The following is a 19,874-nucleotide window of genomic DNA, read 5'->3' as shown; positions in this document are numbered from 1 at the left end:
TTAACCCTCCATCTCCCAACTCCCAGTTACCACCCCTTTAACCCCTTCACAGCCAAAGCAAGCCAACATTACAGTCGGGTGCTATCCATCCACTTTTCTACTAGGGATCGACCGATATTTATTTTTTAGAGCCGATACCGATAATCTATGAACTTTCAGGCCGATAGACGATAATTTATACCGATATTCTGTGCATTTTCATTTTTGAAAAAACTAAAAATTCCTACACAAATCTGCTGAAAATGAACATGTTTATTATTAACGTTTAGCTTTTTTTGCAAATCTTTCTTTTTTATTTATACTTAATATTTTGGTGTTTATTTTTTGCTAACTTTTAACCCCCTTAGGGACTAGAACCCTTGTCCTATTCACCCTGATAGATCTCTATCAGGGTGAATAGGATCTCACACTGTCCCTGCTGCTTTGTGCACACAGCAGCAGGGAGCTGACTATGGCAGCCAGGGCTTCAGTAGCGTCCTGGCTGCCATGGTAACCGATCGGAGCCCCAGGCTTACACTGCTGGGGCTCCGATCAGAAGCTGCCACTGCCACAAATTAGGAGGAGAGGAGGGGAGAGGACCCTGTGGCCACTGCCACCAATGATTAATACTGGGGGGCTTGGGTGGGGGGGCGCACTGCGCCACCAATGTTTTTAATACTGGGGTGGGGGGGCACACTGCGCCACCAATGTTTTTAATACTGGGGTTGGGGTGGGGGGCCGCCCTGCGCCACCAATGTCTTTAATACTGGGGTTGGGGGGGCGCACTGCGCCACCAATGTCTTTAATACTGAGGTTAGGGGGGTGCACTGCGCCACCAATGTCTTTAATACTGGGGTTGGGGGGGAGCAATGCGCAATTAATTTCTTTAATACTGGGGTTGGGGGGGCGCACTGCGCCACCAATGAAGATAACTCGCCCATTAATTCATATACAGGAGGCGGGTGCTGGCTGCAGAATCATATAGCCGCACCCGACCTCTATGAGCGGTAGCTATGATCCGCAGCAGTTGACCCCTCAGGTGCCGCACCTGAGGGGTTAACTACCGCAGATCGCAGCTACCTGTCATAGAGGTCGGGAGCCGGCTATGTGATTCTGCAGCCAGCTCCCGCCTCCTGTTGAATGAATGAGTGAGTCAACATCATTGGTGGCGCAGTGGCCACAGCCCCTCTTCTCCTCTCTCCTCTCATCGGTGGCAGCGGCAGCAGTGGCACAGGGGGAAGGGAGACACTGCTTCCTTCTCCCCTGTGCTGCTGAGGGAACACGGAGAGCGCTGTCAGCAGCACAATCCTTGTTCCCGATTTGTTATTGGCATATTGGCAAAATAGATGCCGATACCGATAACATTAAAAATCCTGAATATCGGACGATAATATCGGTAAAACCGATAATCGGTTGATCCCTATTTGCTACTACTGTAATCTAGTGCGGATTTTTTGTTTCATGTGAACATAGCCTTAAAGTGGCACTTTACTTTTATTAAGCTTTTGATATGTTATAGAGACATATTAGAAGTTTAGATCGGTGGGGGTCTGAGCGCTAAGACCTCCACAGATCGCTAGAACCAGGAAAGAGAAGTGTGTGATTAGCGCGTTCTCTCTATTCACTGCAGAAAAGGAAGTGAGACGAAATCAACAGAAAGTCTATGGGCCTGTCTCGATCGCGTCTCGTACAGCGGGATGTACAATGTTTGTACATTAATGGGGTCTTCCAGGATTTTGTTATTGATGGTCTATCTTAAGGATAGTATTAAAAAAGAAATTCACATATATTACTGGTATAGGCAGGAATAATACCGAAGAAAAAAAAACACAAAGGGGACACACATTACATATGATAGCTTTATTAGACAATAATTAATTACAAACAAATAATACATTAGTTAATAAAATATAGCAGCAATGCAAGTAAGCGCTGCGACAAGCAGCTCACCTGCTGTACCAGAGAGAAACAGATCTGTTTCTCTCTGGTACAGCAGGTGAGCTGCTTGTCGCAGCGCTTACTTGCATTGCTGCTATATTTTATTAACTAATGTATTATTTGTTTGTAATTAATTATTGTCTAATAAAGCTATTATAAGTAATGTGTGTCCCCTTTGTGTTTTTTTTTTTCGGTGTTATTATTGCAGTCACACATTGTTTCCATCTCATAGATGGTTAAGTAGGTTTACTATGGTATAGGCAGTAGCGTAAGTTCTCTTGTATACTTCCCACACAGCCCAAGCAACGAAAGAGCTTGCTGTATTATATTAACATCTTTATTTCATTATTATTCAAAAGGCATAAGACTGTGCCACCACAACGTTTCGGGGGCATTCCCCTTCTTCAGGCATGCCTTAGGTAAGCGGTGTGGGACTTGCCCCCCTCCACCGATCAGATATTGAGGATAGGCCCCACTAATTGCTTTTCACTTTAAAAAATGCCCTAAACCAGTCCAAGACAGGATCAGCTTCACAGAAGAATCATATGACACATGTTAATAAAAGTCTATTGAGAGAGGAGGGGAGGAGTGATCAGGAGCACACACTGACAATCAGACTGCTGCAGCTACATGGGCTGAGATATAAACTTCCTAAGTACTTTATTCACAACCATGCAGGTCAGTACATCTCAGTAATGTCCTCCGTGATCCTGGGGCTTCTTCTGAGTGACTAAGAGAAGGTTAGAGAAGCAGATTCTCCTCTACTTTCTGTGTGCAGTGGATGGTAGCTAGTCTCCACCTACCAGCTCTGGGAGTACTGCAAACTAAACAGAGGAAAACTACTCAAGTTTGTTAAGTACGCTTTAAATAATGTGTGCATTTTTTACAGTGGTACATAGGACTTTATTTTTATGCCATTCTTATTTTAGTACTTTTAGTTCTTTTTTTTAACCTGGGAAAGTGTAAACATAAAGGGAACAAATAGTCAATTTTTTACATGTTTTTCAGATTGTTTTTGTATAACAAAAAGCTATTATAGTCATCTTGATATAAGAGATATCATTTTTAATTTCATTTATTGCTGGTTTCTTGTAACTGAGGCTGGCACATCGCCTTCAGTAGCAGAGAAACTCACACACTGCTCCAGGGTGCACCAGCATTAATAAACTTGTCTCTGGTGACTTTGTATTACATTAGGGATGATTTAATATCAGTTTAATCACTAACACTTGGTATAGGGTGTGCAAGAGAAACCTGCATTACCTGTTCTAGCTGAACTGTATATAACAACCTCTTTTACCTTTCCAAGACTTTGACAAATGTACTTTCCCTGACGCCCATAATATAAAAAAAACTGCTTGATATCTACTAAAATTAATTCTAGGTTTGCATTAGCATGTGATAAGTGTTCTGTTCCCTTCCCTGATCATTATGTACGGCAGTGCATATGTACTGTACAGCACCTAGAGACATGGGGCAGATTAGATCTGTTTAATCTAGACACTGGATTCAATCCAAAACGCAGAACTCATTGCCACGTGTACAGATTTCTTCACATACTGTAGGTCTGTATGTGCCAAGGAGGCTCTGTAAATAGTGGTGAATTAACCCTCATCCTACAAGGGAAAACCCAAAGAAAGGAAAAGGAGCACTGGAGATAGCTAGGTTAAAGACGACCCATATCCTATCCTGAAATGTCAGTTTTAGTAACTACTTACATTTTCCATGTAAAAATAACTCTGGAGCATCTATTTTTATGACTATATGACTTGGCATTTTTCTTTTATTCCTTCTAGAAGTTTATAATTTAATTGCGAGCAGTCTGCAATAAATATCCACCTGGCTGTTACCAGTTGGGGATGTGTCCCTTCCCAGTCTGATACTGGCAGCACTGATTGGATAGTGTCAGACTATGCAGGGACACATTCCCAATAGGGATGAGCGAAGTTGATGTTTTCAAGTTCGGGTTCGGCAGCAATTCTGTTATGGATTCCATTACCATGGAATATAACGGAATTCTATGACGGAATGCACCACGGAAGCCTTTAAGAGGCATTCCGTTTTGCATTCCATAATAATAGAAGTCTATAGGCAGCATAATGGATCTGGCCGGTTTCAGTTATGCAGGCAGGAGTAGTGATGGCCCCATGGCAGGTCGACCTGAAAAACCTTCAGGTCATATTTGCAGCCACCAAATACTTACAAGAATTGCACAAATCGTCCAACAACATGGACAGTGACATACCAGAGGGGGCTCAATGGCAAAAATTCCCCCCAAAAATATGTATTTTAATCAGGGGCCATTTTTATGCATCTTAAAGGGAAACTCTCAAAAATGTGGCATGCTGGAGTCTAGAATTTTTTTATTTTAGGCCACGGAAGTACAGGCCCAAAACATTATTCATTCAATGTACAGAAAAGAACAAGTGATTATGTGGCTGGAGGTATATTAGACGGTCATTGGATAACAATTTTACTGCAGGCCAGTACAAATACATGTCAAATACAGATGTTTAAAAGAACTAAAAATATAAAAAAAATGTTATCAAATATCTTTTTATTGAGATATCACGTTCAATAAAGAAGAACATGAGAGATTTTACAAGTGTAGATAAACAAGGAAAAATTTGACAACTCTTCCGGTGTGAGATAAGCGGTTACAACACGTACAAAACAGGTGCTAACAAGCTCTGGGCTTGTAAATAAGCGATTACATTACTTAATCATCGTAATCATCTAATACAGATAGTACGTATCATTATCTTGAATTGGTGGGAGCAAAGTTGTCCAACTTAATGTGAAAAAAAAAACAATAACACAATTGCTACACAGTCACAAGGAAACAATGATGTGGTATCATAAATTATTACTGATAAGGAAGTCGCTCGGAGGCTGTTCCCGGGGAAGATCTTCGCCCACGATGGGGCATGGCATTGTATCACTGACATGAGAAAGTTCATGTCTGGCGGGTATTTCTCATGGTTTTGTCTAAGGTTGAATGGCTACTAACATAAGGGTATTGCTGCAGAGAGAATGGGTGATTGGTAAAAAGTTATCGATTGCGTGAGTGGATTTTTGAGTGTCAATTAGTTTATAAGTGAGTAAGTAAGTACGTCAAAGGCTTTATTATGTTTGTATAATGAGAGAGAACTTTCACAGTAGAGAGTAATTTCTCTATGTAGGCCCTATAGCACGAGAGTCCTTGTAGGTGCTCCAAGGTCTCCATAGTCGTGAGAAGTTAGAGTGAGATCTGTTAGCCCAACTGCTCAGCTCTTCCATCAGGTAGAGCTGGTCTACTTTCGTCTGCCATTGAGCCATAGTTGGGGGGTTAGGATCCAGCCAATGTTAAGGGATGAGGGATCTAGCGGCTTGAACTAGCCAAGTAATAAGGTCGAAGGCTTTAGGGGTCCATCCCTCAGACGGTTTCCAAAATAGTACTGAGACCGGAGAGAGCCGAAGAGAGGAACCACATATTTGGTTGATTTTCGTTTCTATCTGGGTCCAAAAGTTGGTAATTTTTAAGCAATACCAAATTATGTGACCCAGAGTGCCTTCTGCCTGGGAACATCTCCAGCATGTGTTCGTCTCACTCAGCCCCATTCTGTGCAGTTTACTCGGGTCGTTATACCATCTGGTTAAGGTTTTGTATGAGTGTTCTTGTAATCTTACACATCGAGAGAACCCGTGTGATCTGAGGTGCATTTGGTCAATTTCTGCTTTTGTAAAGGAGAGTCCAAGATCTTTCTCCCATTGTGAGATGTATGCTGGTTTGCTCTGTTTCTGCAATGATTGCAAACTTTTATATAAGAGGGAAATAGCATGCTTAGGAAGTGATTGGCCAAGTGCAAGTTTCTCAAACCATGTATCCTCAGACGTTGTTGCATATTTAGAGTGTATTTTTGAACACGTGTCTTTAAATGTTTTTAGGTCTAAGAAGTTGGCCCGTTTTAAAAGTTGAGAGCATAGCGTATAGCCGTCTTCTGAGTCTTCTGAGGATGTGGTACGGGATAATAGATCTGTGACAGTTAGATCTTTAAGGTCGTTCCAGAATGATAACAGGCTAGTAACATTTGGGTAGATTAAGAAGTGGCTAAGATTAGAAGGTAGGAGTCTCGGGGGGTTTAGAAGTGAGGCTCGCGCCGCTAGATAAGGATTTAAAGGTCAAGTGTATACCTTTGGACAAACCCTCTAATGACAAGGAGTGGTCTTCTATGCCCCATAGCCCTGCTAGTTGTTTATCAGTGAGGCTAGCTAATTCTATGTCTGACCCTAAGATTCGAAAGCGGGGAATGCATAGTTGTAGCCATCTTTTAAGTTGCACTGCCTTATAGTAGGTTTTACAATCTGGGAGGCCCAGGCCACCTTGTGAGCGGTCCCGGATCAGTCTGTTGTATGCGAGTCTGGGTTTTTTGCTCTTCCATAGGAAGGTTGTGAATAGAGAGCGAGTTTGCGTGAAGTAGGATTGGATAAGTAGATAGGAAGCATTTGGAGGAAATACAGGAACTTGGGCATGAGACAAAGCCACGAGACAAAGGGCAGCGTTAGTGACTTTAGTTGGTCTCAGACCCGCTGCAGTAAGGGTAGGTAATTTAAGGCGTATAAGTTTGCTGGTACGTTGGTGAGAAAAATCCCTAGATATTAGATTTTTTTCCTGTTGCCACTTAAAAGGAAAGGTATTTTGTAGTGCTTGAACTTGGCGTGAAGGGACATTAATGTTTAGCGCTTCCGATTTAGCGAAATTAATTTTTAAGTTAGAAAGGAGTCCATATTCTTCAACAAATAGTTCCATAAGAGGTGGGGATGCCTGAGTGGGATTTGTGAGCAGGAGGTCGTCCGCAAAGGCAGCGCATTTGTGTTCCGTGTGTTTGGTTCGCATTCCTTTAATCCGTGGATTGTCCTTAATCGCTTGTAATAAAGTTTCCATAGTGATGATAAAGAGAGTGGGGGACAATGGGCAACTTTGGCGGGTACCATTGCTAATGTCAAATGCAGTGGAAAGCGTGACATTAACTCTCACTCTGGCGCTGGGGTGATGATATAGGGACATAATTGCAGTGATAAGGGGAGTTGGAAACCCAAATCTGTGCAGGGCACGTTCCATGTATAGCCAGCTAACACGGTCAAATGCCTTCTCGGCGTCCGTACCGAGGAAAATGAGAGGCCTTTTCGTGTCTCTGGCTAGATTAATCGCATGCAACACCCTGCAAGAGTGGAAATTTCCTTCCCGTCCTGCCACAAATCCCGCTTGATCAGGGTGGATTATGTTTGGGATAATCTTGTTTATTCTGTTTGCTAATAGTTTATCCCATATTTTTACATCTAAATCAAGAAGGGAAATGGGTCGATAGCTGCCGCATTCTGTTCCATCATTACCCTCCTTCGCTATTACCGTTATAGTGGCTTCTAGGGCCTGTTTTGGGAGGGAAGTGCCAGACATCAGAGCTTGACTCCAAGTGGTGAAGTGGGGGAGTAATACAGGTAGTAGCTTTTTGTAGTACCCGGCAGACAGAGCATCTGGGCCTGGGGCTTTCCCATTGGGAAGAGATTTGATAATCTCAGAAAGTTCATCTGAGGTAATAGGAGATAAAAGAGAGGAACTGTCTTCTCCGGAGAGGGTAGGCAAATTAAGTTTAGAGAGGAAGCTATTAATTTTTTGCTGCTTTACACCTATTGGTAAATTTTGGGGGATGTTATATAACTGGCTATAAAAGTGGCTGAATTCGGCTGCTATTGTCTTAGTCTCGTTTGTGAATGATCCTGAGTGAGTTTTGATACCTTTAATAAACTGGGCATCCATTCGTTTCTTGATTAGATGGGTCATTAGCTTACTACCTTTGTCACCATGTGCATAGTGTCTACATTTTGCATATTGATATGCTTTGGCGCATTTCACGTTAATTAGCTCTTTCAGCTTGTGACGGAGGGCCAGCACGTCGTCCTGCATAACTTTTGCTTTGGATTGTTTCTGGATAGTTTCCAGAGCCGCAATTTGAGATAGTAAGGAGTTCATAATTTTTTGCCTATCTCTTTTGACTCTAGTGCCCAGTGCCACAAGCTCCCCTCTGATAAACGCCTTGTGCGCCTCCCACACTATGGTCTGGGAGGTGTCAGATGTGTTGTTTTCTTGAAAGTACAGGGACAATTTTTGTGATATGTCTTTTAAGGTATGGTCTGAATCTAACAGGGTCTCATTCAGTCTTCATGTCCATTCCCTTATCGGTAGTGAGGGGAAAGATATGGATGTTAGTACTGGAGCATGGTCTGAGATTGTCATCGAGCCAATAGTGGAGCCCCGGAGGATGTCCACGTGTGTCCGAGATAAGGATATAATCCAGTCTCTGGAAGGAGTGGTGGGTTTGTGAATAGAATGAGTAATCTTTAGTAGTGACATTAAGAGTCCTCCAAGTATCCACCAGATGGCTTGACGATAGCACTTTTTTGATTTTCCCTAACGTTTTTTGTGAGAGAGCTGATAATCCTTTAGAGGTGTCCAAGACCGGGTTTAAGAATATATTCAGGTCGCTCCCTACCAACATGACGCCTTCAGCAAAGTTACAGGACAAGCATTGATCATTGTGCATGACAAAGCTGGTTATTCTGAACAGGAGTTTGAGAAGCAGTGATAAAAAAACGCGAAACAAAACATGGCACACAACTTGAGGCATGTAGATACACCCTAGGGTGCAAAGTTGCCTGATATTACGGATAGACACCTGTGGATTCCGTACCCTGCAGACCACCACAAGAATCCAGTGACCACGTGGCATAGCTAGCTTCTGGCTGCTCAACACCGCAGGGCCATGTCACGTGGCAGGCAACAATGCAAAAGATACGTGTAATGTACAACATATGGTATGATATAAGGTATGATATATAGTAAACTATATGGTAAGTAAAAGATCTATTGAAAGAAAAGAGCAATGGAAGAGATGGACGGGGGAGCAAAAAGTGAGGGGGGGGGTTAAGGGGTGATGAAGAAGGGAGATGCAGATATATGGAGAGTTAGTTATGCTATTATTACGTTGAGAGTGTAAAAAGTGTCCAGTTTTGACATTGTAAGACAGTATAATGTGGAGAATAGAGAATAGATAGGGGGAGGATAGAGGTAAATAAAGGTGGAGGGTAACTTCACTGTATTCAACGCAGATAGCGGTGGTTAAGGTTAGCCCTCTGTATCACTCATAGTCCCTTCTAGGGCTCGTCTTCATCTCCTGTTAGATCTGGGCGGCTTATTCTTCGAAGAAACCGACCACGGCTCCTTGCGAGGTAAAGGCGGTAAATGCTTGGCGGAGCTGTCTAGTGGCAGCCAGGAATCAACTGTTATGGAGTCAGTTCCCAACAGCTTCCAGGCTTCAGGTAAGTCCGATGGTGTCCGGATCATACAGCGTCTGCCATCCTTGCTGAAAGCGAGGCCGAAGGGAAAAAGCCATCGGTACATTATTTTTTGATCTCTTAGGCAGTCTGTTAGAGGAATTAAGATTCTCCTCTTATTTAGTGTAGAGGGAGCAATGTCTTGGTATAGATGAATTCTAGTACCTTCATATCTCAGTTCCTTTTTCTCCCTTGCCGCGTGGATCAGGGCAGCGGTGTCTCTGAAGCTGAGTAGGCCGCAAATTATATTGCGTGGTGGTTCGTCCTTTTTCGGAACCGGGCACAGGGATCTGTGGATCCCTCAATGATGATATTTCGCGCCTTGTCTGTTCCAAGGATGTCCGCGAAGATCTGTGAGGCGACAGCTTGTAGGTCGGACGGCTCTGCAGTTTCAAGCAATCCTTTAAGCCTGATATTCTTTCTCCTACTCTGGTTCTCCTGGTCTTCTATGAGCAATAAAGCATTGTTGAGAGAATTTGCTTGTAGCTGCAGGAGATCGGAGACTGCAGAAGCGCGGTCCGTTAGTAGGGTCTGGTTGCTCTCCAGGGATTCAACACGGTGTCCCAGGGATCTCATGTCCTCTCGCATGTCCCTCATCTCCTGCAGCAAGGGTGCTATGGCTTGGTTAAGGGAGTCTCTGAGGAAGGACCTTGTGAGGACGTCATTATCCACTTCCTGTCTCCCGCCGCTAGCTCTGGCGTACTCCTCTCCCTCTTATTCCTTTGAGTCTGGTCCGAGGGCTGCGGTGCCATTTTGTTCAGGCACGCTGGTGAGAGCGCTGTCTTTTTTCTAATGAAGCGATCCATCTCCGTTTGTCCCTTCTTATATTTAGGGATAGCCTGATTTTCCCCAGGTTTGTCTCTTCCAATTTTTACCATTTTGTCTTAGTTTGGGTGTCTGTATGTAGGAAGACACTGGTCTTTGCAGCAGGAGCTCTGTCTCAGACCTCCATCACGCTCAGCGGTCAGGCTCCGCCCCCCCTAAAAATATAAAATTTGATAAAAAAACATGACTAACGAAATCCCCCCTCTTGAATAAACCCCAAATGATGATAAGTTGCATTCAATAACACGTGGTCGTCACAGGTGTTGAATTCCTCCGATGCCCCAACAATTAGGCATTCACCGTACCGAAAAGATCAAGTGATTATGGGGCTAGAAGTATATTAGACGGTCAATGGATATCAATTTTACTGCAGGCCAGTGGACTACAGGCCCCAAAAATTATTCATTCACCATACAGAAAAGAACAAGTGATTATGTGGCCGGAGCAATATTAGATGGTCAATGGATATCAAGTGCCATATTAGATGGTCAATGGATATCAAGTGCCCCCCAAGCCAAATTCGCAACCTAACCAATTTCATCCTAACATTACTTATAGCAATACAAAACATTCAGGGTAAGGCTACTTTCACACCTGCGGCACTACGCTCCGGCCACCTGATCCACCAGAAAATGCAAGGAATCGGCCAGACACAAACCACAGCATGCAGCGGTTTGTGTCCCGCTGATTCTCTGCATTTTTGCCGTACCCCATTATACTCAATGGGGCTGGCGGGCATTCTGTCTACATCCAGCAGTGCCGGATCCAGTGAATTCCAGCAGGCTGTTCTCTGTTGGAACAGCCTGCCAGAATCACTAACGCAGATGTGAAAGTAGCCTAATACAGGTTCACATACCTCTTCCATCCAGTAACGTCCCTTTGATGTAGATGTTCTCTGTCCTCATCTTCTCCTTTCAGACCAGACCGCCATTATGATTTCTTTCAGCCATCTCTTCTCTCTGCAGAGTTTCACAGGCATCTTAGTTTCCTACTTTTCCATCATCCTCCCACCTTCTGAACACCCCATCCTGCCACCCCCAATACTGTGCCCGCTGTGCTCCCTATACAAGTTACACACAGATAGTTCCCCTTCAATATTGGCACACAGTGTCCTAAAAAATAACTGTGCCCAGGAAACAGTGTCCCTGACACTAATAGTGTAAACATAATGTTCCCCAAAAATAATTGTGCTAAGCTGATACCGTGCCAGGGTGCCCCCCACAGTAATACTGCTCCCCAAAGTCCCACCAATAGAAATAATTATCTACCAGACAACACGTAGTAGTAATAGTGCCCCTACAGTAATAATTTCCCACTGTGTCCCAGAAGTAATAATGCTCCCATAGAGCTCATACTAGTATTCATGTTCTTCATAGTCCCTCAACTGTAAAAAAAAAAGCCCACCATAATGCCCCCGGTAGTAATAATTCTCTTTATAATGTGTTACAGTAAAAATAAAAATGCCCTGTTGTGTGGCAGTATAAAAAATACCTCCTCTTAGTGCCCCCTGTAGAGCCAATGTCCCCATAGTACCATCATAATGTGTGCCAATGCCCCCTACTGTGTGCCCAAAAAACCCTCTTAGTGCCCCAAGTTCAGACAAGGAACCCATAGTCCCCTATAATTTCCGCCAGTATAAAATACTCCTATATCGTGCCCCCCCTTATCCCCATGGTGCCTGACAATGTGCCAATAGAATTCCCCTATATAATGACCCCAATAGTGCTCCTCTCCCCTCTTCTCCATAGTGTCCCCCATGTGTGCCAGTATATAAGATAGGGTCCCCAGTAGATGCCCCCATAGTGCTCCCACCTTCTCCATAGTGCCCCCCATGTGTGCTAGTATATAAGATAGGGCCCTCAAAGTGCTCCTCTCCTCCATAGTGCCTCCCATGTCTGGCAGTATATAAGATAGGGCCCCAGAAGATGCCCCCATAGTGCTCCTTTCCCCCTTCTCCATAGTGCCCCCCATGTGTGCCAGTATATAAGATAGAGTCCCCATAGTGCTCCACTCTCTCCATCGTGCCCCCCCATGTGTGCCAGTATATAAGATAGGGCCCCCATATTGCTCCCCCCATGTGTGCCAGTATACAAGATAGAGCCCCCCATAGTGCTCCTCCCCCTCCATAGTGCCCCCCATGTCTGCCAGTATATAAAATAGGCAGGCCCCCCATATGTCAATTGCTCAGGCCCCCCCCCATATGTCATTTACTCAGATAGGCCCCCATATCTGTTGCTCAGGAGGACCCCCTCCCATATCAGTTGCTTATTAAAGCCCCCATACGTCAATTGCTCAGATAGGCCCCCATATCTGTTGCTTAGGACCCCCCCATATCAGATGCCCATTCACGCCCCCATATCAGTTGCTCAGACCCCCCCATATCAGTTGCTCATTCAGGCCCCCCCCCCCCCATATGTCACTTTCTCAGAACCCCCACCCATATCAGTTGCTCAGGGGGACACACCTCCCATATCAGTTGCATATTTAGGCCCCCCATATGTTAGTTGCCCAGGATCCCCCCTCCCCCACATCAGTTGCTCAGGAGGACCCCCCCAATATCAGTTGTTTATTTATTCAGGAGTCCCCCTATATGTCAGTTGCTCAGGCCCCCCCATATTCTCATTCAGGCCCCCCAAATGTCACTTGCTCAGGAACCCCAGAGTCAGGCACCCCCATATGCTCATTCAGGCTCCCCATATTAATGTGACAGACTCCCAGGGCCTCCATCAGAGCTCAGATCAGACTAAAAATAAATAATTAAAACTTACCTCTCCTGCTCCGCTGCTCTCCGTGTCCTGATGTGAGTGCCTGCCCTGCTGTCTCCAACAGCCAGCGCTGCACAGTCACGTGACCTGACTGCGTACAGCGTCAGGTCATAGTGCGCGCTGTACGCATTCAGGCTGGAGGAGACCAGGGAGCCGGAGGGGTAAGTAAGCGCCGATCTCTTGCATACTAGTGAGCGCTTCTGGATGCGCTTACTAGTATGATACTAGTGAGCTCTTTCAGAAGCGCTCACTAGTATGAATGGGCCCCCTCACACACCGTGCCCCTGTGCAGCTGAATCGGCTTATATCAACCCCTGGCCAGTTAGATTTCAGTCCCCAAAAATGATGCATTCACCTTACATAAAAGATCAAGTGATTATGTGGCTGGAGGAATATTAGACGGTCAATGGATATCAATTTTAATGCAGGCCAGTGGACTACAGGCCCCAAAAATTATTAATTCACCGTACAGAAAAGAACAATTGATTATGTGGCCGGAGGTATATTAGATGGTCAGTGGATAACAATTTTACTGTACGCCAGTGAACTACAGGCCCCAAAAATTATGCATTCACCGGACAGAAAACATCAAGTGATTATGTTGCTGGAGGTCTATTAGATGGTCATTGGATAACAATTTTACTGCAGGCTAGTGGAGTACAGGCCCCAAAAATTATGTATTCACCTGACAGAAAAGAACAAGTGATTATGTAGCTGGAGGTATATTAGATGGTCATTGGATATCAATTTTACTGCAGGCCAGTGGAGTACAGGCCCCAAACATTAGGCATTCACCGTACAGAAAACATCAAGTGATTATGTGGCTGGAGGTATATTAGACGGTTGGATAAAAATTTTACACCAGTTGAAATTAGTTGTTCCAGTAGCGTTTGTCCCTCTGTATAGCTGCGGTATCTCATCAGAACCACACACACACACACAAATGCTGCACATGCACTATATATAAATTATATTATAGGTATATCACGCCCCTGCCTCAATCAGTTTTTTTGGGGGGCAACTGGTATATCACACCAGTTGCAATTAGTTGTTCCAATAGCGTTTGTCCCTCTGTATAGCTGCGGTATCTCAGCAGAACCGCACACAAATGCTGCGCATGCACTACAGTATATCTAAATTATATTATAGGTATATCACAGCCCTGCCTCAATCACTTTTTTTGGGGGGGCAACTGGTATATCACAACAGTTGCAATTAGTTGTTCCAATAGCGTTTGTCCCTCTGTATAGCTGCGGTATTTCAGCAGAACCGCACACAAATGCTGCACAATACAAATGCACTATAATATACTTTCTATGTTAGAAAGTATATTATAAGTATATTACACCCCTCAGTATGTCACACCTATCGATAGCACACCTATACCAGTCCTTAAAAGGACTTTTGTGGCCCTATTAGCTAGTGTTTGGTGTCTCTAACAGTCTGTCCCTGCTCCACACAGCAACCTCTCCCTACATTGGCAAAAGACTGAATGTAAAATGGCGGCCAGATCGGGTTTATTTGTAGGGTAGGGGGTGTGTCCATCTGCTGAAACGTCTCAATTGGCTGTCCTGTCCCACCTGATGGATGTGTCATGGGTCAAAGTTTGGCACAATGCAAAAGAATATGGTGCCGGCGGACATCACCATATGTTCGCCTGTATGGCAAATCGCGAACGAGCAAAGTTTGCCACGAAACGACCGCCGGGCGAACCGCAAGGCAATCTCTATGCAGGAGTCCTGTCCAGGACTGAACTCGAAAGCCAAACCAGAACACATTCGTTCACAAGTTCGTTCATCCCTAATCCGCAATTCATAACCCCAGACTAACTTATAGTAGAAATAATAGACGTTTTTCACAGCCTAAAGTCATATGAAAAGGTAGGTGCTCCAGAATAGTTATTACATGGGGAATATAAGTAGTTACTAAAACAGACCTGTTTTCCCTGTGGGCTTCTATACTGTAAATACTTGTGTTAGTTTACGACCCTTAGGGTCCATTCACACGTCTGTGTGTGTTTTGCGGATCCATGGACCTGCCGATGTGCGTTCCGCATTTTGCGGACCGCACATCGCCGGCACTTAATAGAAAATGCCTATTCTTGTCCACAATTGCGGACAAGACTAGGACATGTTCCTTTTTTTTTCAGGAACGGAATTGCGGACCCAGAAGTGCGGATCCACAATTTCGGTTCCGGGCAGCAGGGGAAGAGGATACTTCTGTTCCAGGTTGATGGAGTAGACGATAGAGAGATTCAGGGAGATGGACCTTCCTTATTGGGGGTTGTCTCCTGCAGAGATCATCACGACAGAGATAACATGAGAATTGCCACATGGAATATCATCAAGGGGTTGAGATCCCAATTCAAACGCATAGCCGTCTACCGAGAGGATCACTGACTATTTATAACATATACTCACCTAACTCATCCCAACAGGTATTTTATAACAACTTAGAGACAGCTATACTCCAGGAAGGAAAAGGTCAAATCCAAGTAGCGGGAGATTTTAACAGAGTACACTATGATAGAGAGGATAGACGTCGACAGGCTACCGGGATTACAACACAATCCTAGAGGCACCCATACTCTCTCCCCGTTCTTGCAATTTACAGGGCTGATAGATGTTTGGAGACATCATCATCCAATGGAAAGAGAGTATACACACTTTTCACATACCCAGGTATCTTGGTCACGGTTAGACCATTTTCTGTCATTCCCTGACTTTCTATTAAGGGTGAAAAATGCTGAGATATCTGATCTAGTCATCTCGGACCACGCCCCGGTGATAATGGAGATGGTGGATGATATACCGAAGGGAACAGATTATATTTGGAGACTTTCCCACCAGTTTGCGACAGACGAAGATTTTATAGACAAGTTACGGGAGTAGTGGTGTGAGTTTTCTCACGATAATGACAGTCATAAACAAAATGCAGCATTATTTTGGGATACAGCAAAAGCTGTGCTGAGGGGCTGTATTATAGCTTATATGGTGGGAAAGAAAAAAGAAATAACAAAAAAATATGAAGAAGCCACAAAAACATTGAGCGAAGCATACACCTCTTTCTTACATGACCCAACTGAGCCACACAAAGTACTATGGGTAACAGCAAAACATAACTTTGATTACCTCATGGAGAGTAGGGTGAGTTAAATAAGCCTTTGCCAGCTGGGAAAGGAAGCTAAATGATAGAAATCTAACCAGAAAAATGAGGGAGGGTATGGATTGACGGGTTAGACGGGCAATACAGAATGAACAATGGAGAAAAACTCAATTGCGGATAATGCACAAAGCAACTTATGCATTTGATGTGTCATACAGAGACCCCCCGCCCCACTATCTGAGACAATGCCCCAAATGCACATTGCCGAGGGATTGTCCAGACCTTCAGTCATTATGGGCACAGGCCACTGACTATATCAAGTCAGTATGGGGGGTGACAGTTGCGCTTAACCCACAGCAGTGTATATTTCAGTTTATACCGAAAGACCAATTAGAAGAAATGGGGATAGGGTTGTCCGAGAAAGGCATACACATACTACTTATGTCTGTCAAAAAATCCATCTTGAAATATTGGCTAAAAAGTGAGATTCCCCCATGGGAAGAAGTTATGGGGATCATGAAGCAGGTGCTCTATATGGAAAGGCTGCAGGTGGAAAGAAATAAAGAGAAGATGGTGGACAAGTTTGTTCAAAAAAGGGAGAAACTTTATTGAATCAACTCTGTCAGACATAGAAATTAGAGAACTGATGTCTCCCTTCACACAAACAACATGGTATTTGACAGCCCAAATTGGAGGAACACTAGGGAAATTGGCAGCTTGATGGGGCAGGTACTCTTCTGATAAGTTGAGTCACAGATAAGTTGATGCTCATTAACCTGGAACGAAGGGGAAAAGTTTGAGTTAGTTAGAATTCAATAGTTTGGGGGGGGGGGGGGAGGGCTGGTTTCACACGGGCGTTGCGGATTGGGGCCGGATGCGTTCAGTGAAACTCGCACTATTTTGCAAGCAAGTTCAGTCAGTTTTGTCTGCGGTTGCGTTTAGTTGTTCAGTTTTTTACGCGCGGGTGCAATGCGTTTTGATGCGTTTTTCACACGCGTGATAAAAAACTGAATGTTTACAAACAACATCTCTTAGCAACCATCAGTGAAAAACGCATCGCACCAGCACTTGCCTGCAGATGCAATGCGTTTTTCACGCAGCCCCATTCACTTCTATGGGGCCAGGGCTGCGTGAAAAACGCAGAATATAGAACATGCTGCGATTTTCACGCAACGCAGAACTGATGCGTGAAAAACAACGCTCATGTACACAGACCCATTGAAATGAATGGGTCCAGATTCAGTGCGGGTGCTATGTGTTCACGTCACGCATTGCACCCGCAACGGAAAACTCGCTCGTGTGAAAGGGACCAAAGAGGGGGGGAGGTAAGGGACAAAAATTGAAAAAATAATCAGGATGTATACGTGTACTGGATTTTGTATTCACTCTTTGAGGATTATGTTATGATGATGTAACGAATAAATACCCTGTTGTGCCTCCTGATTAAAATAAAAAATACCAATAATAAAAAAATAAAAATCAAACGGTGGAGGAATTGCGTTTTTTTCCAATTCCATCCCATTTAGATTTTTTTTTACCGCTTCCCACTACATTGTATGCCATAGTTAATGGTGGCAAAATAAGCCCTCATACAGCTATGTGACCGGAAATATAAAAAAGTTATGGCTCAAGGAAAATAGGGAAGAAAAATGAAAATGCAAAAATGACACGGTCAGCACAAATTGCCCTAAGGAGACTTGAGTGGCGACCAGTGACATTACGGGTGATTTTCAGAGGGAATGATTGTTGTTTCTTTACCACTTATCATGTACAGTAACCTTTAAAAATTAAGAAAAAAATAGAATTTATTAAAGCCCTACGTATTCTCCTTTTGCAGGTGACAATGAACTGATTTTAAGAGAACCGGATGTGAACACTGTCCAAGTCAATGAGAAGGTTAGGAAACTAAAGGCCTTTAAGGAGCAGATCCCGGTTAAAGAGGTGACTCTGGAATTGTCAGACAAGAACTATCTGACGAAGAGAGATGGCACTTGGCACGCACATCTGAAAATTCATCGCATGGTACAGCTGAATGGTCAACCGGCTCCTGAAGCCGCCCCCCCAGAGCATGACGGAGACATTAACAAGGCTGTATTGTTTGAGAGGCTGCTGGGCTCAGAAGTGCAGCCAGTAAAATTCTCTGCACCCAGTTCCAAGACCATGTTGATGAAAGAACTGCATGGAGATCACCAGTCTATCAGTGGTTTCCGCAGGAAATCTTCCCTCAAGAACCCGATTCCTGCATCGTGGAGTCAGTACCCCTTCCTGGCCTCTAAGCCCACTTCTCCTACTGAGAAACTGGTCTACTATCCTTTCCCTCAGAAAAAAAATCCTCGCATTTCAGAGGCTGCCAGGAAACTGGGTTTATACGTAACACATTAAAGTCAATGTTTGGAAATCCATCAAACTGCAATGTGACCTTCACACAAACTTTCGTATTTCGTTTAGTATTTGCTTGCACCTTACTTTTATAGAGTGAATAATTGATCTTGGGCTGGTGACTAATACATCTGTTACAATATTTTAAAGGGCCTCTTTTACTAAGGCCTGAGTGCATAAAATGATAGTATCTACCAGATACCCCAACAGAGGTCCATTAGTGGGAGCATGTTCATCTCCTAATCTGCCCATGAAGTTCACTGGATGCTATTTGCACTGAGCCCTCGCAGCCAGTTATAAGTGGGTACTTTGGGATAATGCACCCACTAGCTTGGCTCTATTTAGACATTTTGTAAATGCCTTAAAGGGGTTCTCCAGCTTTTTAACATATTTTGACTCCCCCTTCCACCCTGCCCTACCTGTGGAGGAAAGCATACTTACCTGCTCCCAGGTTCTGGTCCTTCTGTTTGTCTTGCTCCAGCCCCTGCTTATAAACTTACAGCATGGAAGGGGGTCCTGTGTGCTGCTGCAGGCGATGACTGGCTGCAGTGGTGACATGTCCCCTGTCCTTGGCGGAAGTTTATATGCAGGGACTAAAGAAGCTGTCACTGAACAGCAGGGAAGAGGTAAGTATGCTTCCCTCTACAACTTCCCACAGAGGGGGGAACCAAAAAACTGTTTAAAAGCTTGGTGAACCCCTTTAAAGGGGTAGTGACATTATAGATTTAAATGGGTTGTCGGAAGCCGGAAAACACAGGAGGTCTGGCTACAATAAAGAAGTGTTCACTGCTTATCTGGCAGATCCCTGGCCGGATCTACTTACCTCAGCAGTGCACTAGAGAGGCCAGTGACTGGCTGCAGCAGTCAAGTGTTGTCGACGTGATGTCACCTCTGCAGCCAGGTAAACAGATCAAAGCCGGGAGAAAAGGAGCAGCAGCGCAGAATCTGACAGGTAAGTAATAATCACTTCTTTATTATAGGCATATTCCCTGTGTTGTTCGGTTTCCTCCAAAAACTGGACAACCCCCTTAGGCCTCCTGCACACGAACGTGTGTGCCCTGTGGTCGTGCTGCGGCCCGAAAATTGCGGGCCACAATGCACGAACACCGTCCGTGGGGCAGCCGCAGCGGATCGCGGACCCATTCACTTTAATGGGTCCGCGATCCGGCCGTTCCGCAAAAAGATAGGACATGTTCTATCTTTTTGCGGAATGGAAGTACGGGATGAAACCCCACAGAAGCACTCCATAGTGCTCTCGTAGGGCTCCGTTCCGTGCTTCTGTCCCGCACCATTCCGCATCTCCGGATTTGTGGACCCATTTAAGTGAATGGGTCTGTATCCGTGATGCAGAATGCCCATGGAACGGCACCCGTGTATTGCGGATCCGCAAATGCGGTCCGCAATACAGCAACAGGGCGCACACGTTCGTGTGCAGGAGGCCTTAAGAGCATATAGTCAGGATATCCCATAACATTATGATCTGTGGGGTCCAACCTCAGTAACCGCTGCTGA

The 19,874-nt window shown here is 44.5% G+C and overlaps 2 protein-coding genes across 2 annotated transcripts in view; both read left to right on the top strand.

Moving 5' to 3' along the window:
- The window catches only part of LOC121002584, a 30,685-nt gene extending 24,746 nt beyond the window's left edge, over positions 1-5,939 (top strand). The window contains exon 8 of the mRNA XM_040434028.1: positions 5,845-5,939. Within this exon, the coding sequence (XP_040289962.1) occupies positions 5,845-5,939 (95 nt within the window). The remainder of the gene's footprint in view (positions 1-5,844) is intronic.
- A 2,214-nt stretch (positions 5,940-8,153) lies between these two features.
- On the top strand, positions 8,154-19,484 carry LOC121002583. The gene is made up of 3 exons (XM_040434027.1): positions 8,154-8,271; positions 9,136-9,273; positions 17,821-19,484. Exons 1-3 carry the CDS (start codon positions 8,154-8,156, stop codon positions 18,363-18,365), a joined length of 801 nt encoding a protein of 266 aa, XP_040289961.1. The 3' UTR covers positions 18,366-19,484.
- Positions 19,485-19,874: the final 390 nt, after the last annotated feature.

This window comes from Bufo bufo, chromosome 5, assembly GCF_905171765.1.
Source record: "Bufo bufo chromosome 5, aBufBuf1.1, whole genome shotgun sequence".
Classification (NCBI taxonomy): Eukaryota; Metazoa; Chordata; class Amphibia; order Anura; family Bufonidae; genus Bufo; species Bufo bufo.
Note: the sequence above shows the minus strand (reverse complement) of the source record. Positions and strands in the feature narration are given on the sequence as shown.